The sequence below is a fragment of the Pongo pygmaeus genome, chromosome 2, assembly GCF_028885625.2.
Source record: "Pongo pygmaeus isolate AG05252 chromosome 2, NHGRI_mPonPyg2-v2.0_pri, whole genome shotgun sequence".
NCBI classification, from domain to species: domain Eukaryota; kingdom Metazoa; phylum Chordata; class Mammalia; order Primates; family Hominidae; genus Pongo; species Pongo pygmaeus.
The window spans coordinates 140028363-140037648 of NC_085930.1; the positions used below are offsets into that span (position 1 = coordinate 140028363).

General features: G+C 44.8%; 1 protein-coding gene across 1 annotated transcript; it reads left to right on the forward strand.

Annotated features, from left to right (window-relative positions):
* Nucleotides 1–4807: 4807 nt before the first annotated feature.
* Nucleotides 4808–8309, forward strand: LOC129033984 (U8 snoRNA-decapping enzyme-like). The gene is made up of 3 exons (XM_054483280.1): nt 4808–5265; nt 5370–5639; nt 6540–8309. The coding sequence occupies exons 1-3, from the start codon at nt 5128–5130 to the stop codon at nt 6750–6752; spliced, it is 621 nt and encodes a 206-aa protein (XP_054339255.1). The 5' UTR covers nt 4808–5127; the 3' UTR covers nt 6753–8309.
* Nucleotides 8310–9286: the final 977 nt, after the last annotated feature.

The following is a 9286-nucleotide window of genomic DNA, read 5'->3' on the forward strand; positions in this document are numbered from 1 at the left end:
GAGGCAGCACAGAAAGGCAGGAGGTTTGTCCAGGTGAGAAAAGATGAAGGCCTGACTTGCATCTGATGAAGTCAGGACATCCTGAGGGGAGATCATGAGGGAGAACTGAGGACTGACTGGTTGGGTAGAGGAGTGATGGAGTGGTCTGTGAGGACTGGTAGTTTTACAGCACGGGTGACTGGCAGGAGATAGGTCATTCACAGAGCTGGGGATACAGGAAGACATGCAGATTGGGCGGTGGGAAAAATACTGAGTTCATTCCTGGGTGTTTTGAGTTTGGGGTGCTTGTGGGGTATTCAGTTAAAGAGGTCTAGGCGCCGGGCTCGGTGGCTCACGCCTGTAATTCCAACACTTTGGGAGGCCGAGGTGGGCGGATCACGAGGTCAGGTGTTCGAGACCAACCTCGCCAACATGGTGAAACCCCATCTCTCCTAAAATAAAAAAGTAGCCAGGCATGGCAGCGGGCGCCTGTAATCCCGGCTACTGGGGAGGGCAAGGCAGGAGAATTGCTTGAACCTGGCAGATGGAGGTTGCAGTGAGCCAAGATCACGCCACTGCACTCCAACCTGGGCGACAGAGCGAGACTCTGTCTCAAAAAATAAATAAATAAAAATAAATAAATAAATAAATAAATAAATAAAAGGTCTAGGCATGGAGCTTCAGGTGTCTGAAAAATTCTGTCCTGATAGTGTGAAATGGATCTACTTAACGAACTCCAGATAACAGAGCAGTGGATAGTTTTGATGCTATACCTGCAAATAACCAAAAACAGTGTTAGCTTCTAGAAAATGCACCTCCTTTAAGGCTCCTGAATGGGATTTTAGGTTATGTGAATGCTTAGTAATAATAATAATAATAATAATAATAATAATAAGCAACAGCATCTAGCACTTTCACGAAGTAACTGGGTAAAATTACAGCCTCTAGCTGATAGCTCTCTGCTGGTGGCATCTCCTCCCCACTCCCACCATGGTATAGTCTTCTAAATTAGTAGTTCTCAACCTTGGCTCTGCATTCAAAGCACCTGGAAAATTTCAAGAGGATTAAGTGGAATGGTTTAAAAATAACTGTCAGATGGCAGATGTTTGCTGTCATTTTTTTCCTGCCTAGAAAGTGGGACTACACTCTTACCTCTCTCCCTCTCCTGAACCAAAGGGGATCCTCTCATTGAAAGAGTTTTGTACAATGCAAAACTTTATTCAAATATATGTATCTCTAAAAGATAACTCTTTTAAGAAACACAGCCACAATACTATCACACCTCAATTATCCATAATTCCTGTATATAAAATATCCAATCGGTATTCTCATGTCCCTCAGTATTTGAATTTCTGTTTGTTCAAATTAGAATAAAGCCCAGTTGCTTCAATTGATATGTCTCCTCAATCTCTTTTAATGTATAGAGTCTACCACCATATTTCTTTTTCCCTTGTAATTCATTTATTAATGAAACCAGGTCATTTTTCTTGTAAACTTTCCTTCAGTCTAGGATTTACTGATTGCATCCTCGTGTGTTTTAAAAACAAACTTCTAAAAAAGTTTTACATTTGCAGGCCAGGTGCAGTGGCTCACCTAATATTTTAATCCTAATATTTTAGGAAGTGCAGGTGGGAAGATAGCTCGAGGTCAGGAGTTGGAGACCAGCTTGGGCAATATACTGAGACATCCTCTATATATTTTTTAAAGTGTTCTACATTACAGGAAAAGCGTGGAGATAGTACCTAGAGTTCCCATCACTCCACCTAATTTACTCTATAATTAACATCTTACATTATTATGGTACATTTCTTGCAATAATGAGCCAATTTTGATACATTATCATTAGACAAAGTCTATACCTTATTCAGATTTATCTAATCCATTTAGTCATGTCATGTGTCCTTAGGCTAGTCTTTGTTGTGAGAGTTTCTCAGACTTTCATTGTATTTCATGATTCCTATCGACTGAACATTTGTGTTCCCCCTAAATTCATATGTTGAAATCCTAACTCCCAATTTATTGGCATCTGGAAGTAGGGCCTTTGGGAGGTGATTAGGTCATGAGGGCAGGGGCCTCACAAATTAGATTAGTGACTTTATAAAAGAGGTGTGCACATATCTACAAATATTTCCCTATATAAACATATGTAGCTATATTAAGTTAAACGTGAGTTAATACTGATGTCTCCAACTCGAATCCACTATTACATGGATCATTCTAGTCTCTTCCTGATATTTTAAAAAGGGGCACCTTTATATTTCTTATAACTGGTATTTAGGTTGAGATTCAACTTCAATTTTGTGCAAAAAAATTAATAGGAGGTGATGTATTCTTCCATCATGAAGTGCACAGTAACTGGTTGCCTTTTCATGATTTTAGCAACCATTGATGATCATTCCCTAGGATCCATTAATTCTTTAAAGTTTAGAAAAATTGTAAAATTTTGATTGGCTCCTTCTTCTTTGATTAGCTAGAATACTTATAAAATTTCCTCTCATCAACTATTTAGTAGCCCTGAGGAAGAGCCCATATAAAAAAGGCAGGATGGGCTGGGAGCCATAGCTCACACCTGTAATCCCAGCACTTTGGGAGGCCAAGGCAGACAGATCACATGAGGTCAGGAGTTCAAAACCAACCTGGCCAACATGGCAAAACCCTGTCTCTACTCAAAATACAAAAATTAGCTGGGCGTGGTGGTGGGCACCTGTAAGCCCAGCTACTCAGGGAGGCTGAGGCATTAGAATCGCTTGAACCTGGGAGGCAGAGGTTGCAGTGAGCCGAGATTGTGCCACTGCACTCCAGCCTGGGTGACAGAGCAAGACTCCATCTCAAATAAAAAAATAAATACACATACATAAAATTTAAAAGCATGATAAATGCTTAATTCTTTTCCGCATTATTTTAAAAATGAATTGGTTCCTTAGCATCCTGCCAGACTGACCACAGAGCTATTTTTGGTTCCGCGTACCATTATGAACTTGAAGCAGCTTTTTAGGTACATTGCTCAGCCCTCTACCTCCAGCCTTGAGTCCTGGGCATTCTGCCTCAGGATAGTGAATGGGGGATGGTTGGCGGGGGTAGGGAGGTGGGGCAGAGGCAGAGAGGGATTTGAAAGGGATGGCAAGGTTGGGGGCTCTTATGGGCTTCCATTTTCTTCATCCAGAAAAAGCTCTGGTCTCCAAAGCATTAATTCCTGTGTAGCTGTTGCCTTGGTTTTTATAGATTTTCATGTTGCCTTATAAATAGTTGAGTCCATCTTTAAAAGTCTCTTCAAGCAACCAGGAAAGAAAGAACACCCTGAAGATCTGGAAAGGGCATGTTTAAACCTAAATCCTTAAAAGTAGCTATTCTAGGAGACAAGGTCACCTTTGAAATGCTGGGGAGACGGGTAGATCACCTCTTCTCCACCTTGGCTATTAGTTACCTGAAACATCTTTGAAAAGCCACGTATGTCCCTGTATTACCTCCACAGATTCTGATTCAGTTGCTCTGGTTGGAACCCTGAAATTGGCAGTTGCTATCAGCTTTTAGAGCAAGGTGAGTGTAAGCCAGGGCCATTTCCAAGTCCCCAGAATGATAGCAGGCCAACATGGATTGTGTCACACCTACAGCTTTATCACCTTGATTTGCCCATCTGATGTTAGTATTTTGCATCTCCACCCCGCAACTCAGAAGACTAAGTAAGCTAGGAAAAATGATGCCTAACAGTTTTCATCCCTGCTTGAAACACTGGGGCCTTGATGAGTGTGGCTCAATTCTGACTCCTGGGTCTTTAACATAACACACAGCAGTGTGCCCCAACCCTGGACTCCAAGAATGGATACATTTACTTTCTGCCTTGCACTGTTCTAAGTGCTTTACATATCTCAACATCCCTAATAGGTTGGTATCATCTCCACTTAACAGATGAGCTGCTGGGATCTAAGAGAGTTAAGTGGCTTGTTAAGGTTACAAGCCTGTTTCTGGGTGGGTCTGGACTCTTTCCCACCACATGCTGTCACTTACAGGCTGTGACTTTATGCCCAGCCCCCCTCAAGGAGCTGCCTCCTGCTTTCTATTGCATAATCAATATTGACACCTGGTGTAGGGGCGCTCTGCAGGGTGGGGAAGGCCTGGCCTGGAGTGAGGGATCCTGCATCTCAGCATCAGGCCCTGAGTAGGCTCCTGCCCTTGCGGTAGGGTAACCCACCCTCCTTCATAGCTCAGAGGTCTGAGGGTGTTTGAGGGAAAGACTAGAAAGCCTAGGAGGCTTCTTCTACCTCTCACTCTTCCTCACTCCCAGTCCTGCCACAGGATTTCACTCACAGCTCCTTCCACCCCCACCCTTCCCCTGAAAATCTCACTGCCCTGTGACTTCTCCATGTGCCACTTCCTGTGCGTCAGACCCCCACGATCAGCTGCCCACTGCCTATGGCCACCCCAATTCCTGACTAGAACTACACTTATCACTGCTCACCCTTCTCCTACTCTCCCCCTCTCAGAAAATGACACCACATCAGGAAACTCGGAACCACCACTAGCCCAGCGTTCCCTCTTCCCCATTCACTCAGTTACCAAGTCCCCTCAGTTTCACCACTCAAGATAGTTGTTAGACCATGGCGTCTCTCCATTCCCATTTCCCTAGGATAGGCCTTGGTGTCTGAGGCCAACCCTGCCTCATTTCCTCCTAACCCCCACCCAGGCCTTGTGCTTTGTGTACCACCACACCCAACCAAAGGTAGTTATTACTTCTTTGGCTGCCAGCACTCAGCTGAGCGCCCCAGCTCTTCCTTACCTGCTGGGACACTCCAGCTGACTCCAGATTGTGACGTAGGCGTTTACGTACCAGTCCTGCTCCAGGTTGAGGGCGCTGCTACACCTTCAGCCCCGCCCCGCCCCGCCCCGCCCCGCCACAAGCCCAACCCAGAGGTTGCTTGTGGTTTCCCTAAGGTTACTGGGCCCTGGACATCAGTCGGGTCTGCAAGCCCCGTCCTGATTGGCTGCCTCCCGCACCGGTCGCGGCGCCCCGACCTAAGGCGCCTAGGTTCCTCCCCTTATCCCTGCAGGGATGGTGCCTTGCGGCACCGCCCACGCTCGGATTGGTCCGAAGTGAGATTCGCCCTTGTACCCTTGTGGGCCTTCGGGACAGCGGAAGAGCAGTGTCGCGCCATGGCCAGGGCCCGCAGGCTGGAGCTGGCCGAGGCTCTGGCGCTGGGGCCAGGCTGGAGGCATGCCTGCTATGCGCTCCTGCACGCGCCGGACCCTGGAATTCTCTTTGGCCGCCTCCCTCTGCGCTACGCCATACTGGTGAGGAGGGGGCGCGCCCGGCCACTCTCCACTGTGGCCCTGCACCCTCCTTGGCGGCGCTACTCTTGGGTGTCCCTGCCAATCCCAGCTTCCTCCTCTCTCAGATGCAGATGCGCTTCGATGGGCGCCTGGGCTTCCCTGGCGGATTCGTGGACTCGCAAGACAGCAGCCTGGAGGACGGGCTGAACCGTGGTCTGCTGGAACAGCTGGGCGAGGCGGCGGCCGCCTTCCGCGTGGAGCGCCCTGACTACCGCAGCTCCCACGCCGGATCAGGGCCACGCGTTGTGGCCCACTTCTATTCCAAGTCTCTGACGCTCGAGCAGCTGTCGGCTGTGGAGGCCAGCGCAACAGGCGCCAAGGACCACGGGCTGGAGGTGGGGCCAGTCTGGGGCCATGCCCCATATCCTATTCCTTTTCCTTCCATGTCTTCCTTTGCCTCAGAAACTCTTTTTGGATTGAGGTCCCCGTCTGTCAGACGCCCTCTTCCCCATTTTCTTGGTGGAGTTGGGATCTTGGTCTTTTCTTATTGAATGGTACTGCCAACCTAGGCTTCCTGGGAAGATTTCCACCCACCTCGCCCTTTACTGGGCTCTGGAGAGATTTTTCTAGAACACACATATCTACATCTCTCTGCTGCTCTCTATTGAAAATGTGAAAATGGCCAGGCATCTACCCTAATCTCTTATTGTTGGGCCTCTGTTTTTCTTAGGAAGAAGATATGGCCCTAATACTTAAGGCCAGGGTGGGAGACAGATTGTATATGGAGGTGGTTCTCAAATTTTGTCAAGTATCAGAATCATCTCTGAGGCTTATAAAAACAAAAATGACTAGATTCTACTCCCAGAACGCTGGTTGTGGGGGAGAAAGCACCAGCTTCCACCACTCCCAAGTCCTGGGGGGGCAGGGGTTCAGAAATCTGAGATTGCTTTTCTCAAAAGTTCCCAAGTGATGCTGATAACGCTGGTCTAGGTTTCCCATTTTGAGAACCATTGCTGCAGGGCTAAGCATGAATTTTGGCGTTAGGAGCCACTAGAGGTTTAGGGGACAGAAGTCTTAAGGATTAACACTGATGGAGCTGGATAGCATGTCTTGGGTCATTTGTCTGCAGAGGGTTGAGCCCACTGGGCCTCCTTTAGATAGGAGCCTTGGGCTTGTTTCTGCTGGAGTATTAAGAGCTGAGGCATCTGCTCTAGAAAGATCTGCTAAAGAGAGGATGGAGGTAGTGACATGAGCTACCTGGAGTCCCAGTGTCTCCTGTCTCCTTACTTTTACAGGTGCTGGGCCTGGTGCGAGTGCCCCTGTATACCCTGCATGATGGTGTGGGAGGCCTGCCCATCTTTCTGGAGAATTGCTTTATTGGTGCTGCCCGGGAGCAGTTACTGGATACCCTCCAGGACTTGGGAGTGGTGGAAGCTGGTGCTTTCTCAGGCCTTCAGATCCCAGTTCGTCTGAGGCAACCCTCTGTGGACTCAGGGAACCTGAGATGAGGACTTTGGTACAAGGAAAGGAATGTTTTCTCTTCTGGATCTAAAGATGATACCAAATTAAACGAAGACATGTATATCATATGTTTTGAGCAGAGGACCTTCCAATTCATGGGATCAGGGGCAAAAATCCACAGCTCATCCCAGGGGCCCTGGCAGGTTCTCAGAGCCTACCCCTTCCTTGTACATTTGCACACAGCCTTGTAACCACCAGGCATGCATATGTACAATGTGACCACACACAGCCTGACATCTTTCACCTATCAAGTCCAATTTAACCAGGAATTGGCATTTGTTACCATACCCTGCCTCTTGCTTTGCAGAGAGCTTCTACAGCAAGGGTGAGTCCTTCCCACAGTCCTCCATGGCTGCTCTTTAGGGTCTAGCCCAGCCCATGTTTTTTGGGAAGGATAGAGAAGCAGAGGACCCTCTTTGCTTTACTGAAAGTAGCCATGCCCTTGCTGGAGGGTTCACCACAGCAATTGGTGGGAGAGGGTCTTAACCGATCTCCAACACTTTTCTTCTCCTGAAACTGAGAAGGGGTAAGGAAGTAGCTAGGTCCCCTTGGACGGAGCATAGACGTGAGACCTGTGAGTACTGGTGTCTCTCCTTCAGAGCTTTCATCTTTGGTTCGCTGTAGACTCTGGGACTATCAGAAGAGAACTGACCCATACCTGTCTAGCCCTGCCCTGCCAAAAAAAGAGCCTCCCATTAAAGAGGAGTTAGAGCTGGGCCTTGAGGCTCTTCACTTCTTTCAACAGATATTTAATACGTACCTACTAAATGCCAGGTACTATAAAAGGTATAGAGAGCCATCCTTGCTCTCCAAGACTCCAGGGAAGGGATGGGCAAACATTTTCTTAAAAGCCAGATAGCAAATATTTTAAGCTTTGTAAACTACATAGTTTTTAAAAAAATATTTTCTAACATTGACTAATAAAAATTGCCTATGTTTACTGTGTACAAAATGATGCTTTCAAATATGTATACATCGTGGCGTGGCTAAATTGAGCTAATTAACATATGCATTACCTCACATATTTATCATTTTTCATGGTAAGAACACAAAATTTACTCTTAGCAATTTTCACAAATATAATGCAGTTTATTAACTGTAGTCACCATTTGTGCAACAGATCTTTTGAACTTATTTCTCCTAACTGAAGTTTTATATTCTTTGATTAATATCTTCTCAATTACTGTTCCCTACCCCCAACCCCTGGTAACCATTATTTTACTCTCTGTTTCTATGTGTTTAACTTTTTTAGATGCCATATATAAGTGAGGTCATTTGGTGTTTTCACCTGGCTTATTTCATTTAACATGTCATCTAGGTTAATCCATATTGTCACAAATGACAGGATTTCCTTCTATTTTAAGGCCAAATAGTATTCCATTGTGTATATATACCACATTTTCTTTATTCATTTATCTGTTGATCTACACTTAGGTTGATTCCACATCTTGGCTATTGTGAATAGTGTTGCAGTGAACATGGGAGTGCAGATATCTCTCCAGATCCTAATTTCAATTCCTTTGAATAAATACCCTGTAATAGGATTACTGGACCATATAGTAGTTCTTTATTTGTAAATACCTCCATGCTGTTTTCCATGATGACCATACTAATGTACATTTCCACCAATACTGTATAAGTGTTCCCTTTTCTTCATATTTTCTCTAATACTTATCTTTCATCTTTTTTAATCGTAGCCATTCTAACAGGTATGGGGTGATATTCCATAGTGGTTTTGATTTTCATTTCCCTAATAATTAGTGATGTTGAGCATTTTTTCATACACCTATTTGCCTTTCTTTGAGAAATGTCTATTCAGGTCATCTGCCTCATTTTTAATTGCGTTATTTGTTTTCTTGCTATTGAGTTGTTCATGTTCCTTATATATTTTGGCTATTAACCTCTCATCAGTTGTGCAATTTGAAGTTATTTTCTCCCATTCTATAGATTGTCCCTTTACTGTGTTGACTGTTTCCTGTGCTGTGCAGAAAGTTTTAGTTTGACATAATCCCATTTGTCTATTTTTGTTGTTGTTGCCTGTGCTTTTGAAGTCTTATCCAAAAAAATCATTGTCCAGACCAATGTCATGGAGCTTTTCCCCTGTTTTCTGTAGCTTTATAGTTTCAGGTCTTGCATATAAGTCTTTAATCTATTTTGAGTTTATTTTTTATATGGTATGAGATAAGGTTCTAATTTTATTCTTCTGCACAGAGATATGCAGTTGTCCCAACACCATTTATTGAAGGGATTATCTTTTCCTCATTGTGTATTCTTACCCTCTATGGAAAATCAATTGACCATAAATGTGTGGATTTATTTCCAGGATCTCTCTTCTGTTCCATTGATCTGTGTGTCTGTTTTTATGACAGTACCATGCTGTTTTGGTTACTATAGCTTTATGATATATTGTGAAGTCAAGCAATGTGATACCTCTAGCTTTGCTGTTTTGGTTAAGATTTTTTGTCTATTCAAGGTTTTTTTGTAGTTTCATATGAATCTTTGAACTGTTTTTCTATTTCTT

Coding starts and splice junctions, on each gene's coding strand:
- LOC129033984 (XM_054483280.1), top strand. CDS start 5,128: ATGGCCAGGGCCCGCAGGCTGGAGCTGGCCGAGGCTCTGGCGCTGGGG. Junction 5,266..5,369: donor CTCTGCGCTACGCCATACTG/GTGAGGAGGGGG, acceptor CTCCTCTCTCAG/ATGCAGATGCGCTTCGATGG. Junction 5,640..6,539: donor CCAAGGACCACGGGCTGGAG/GTGGGGCCAGTC, acceptor TTACTTTTACAG/GTGCTGGGCCTGGTGCGAGT.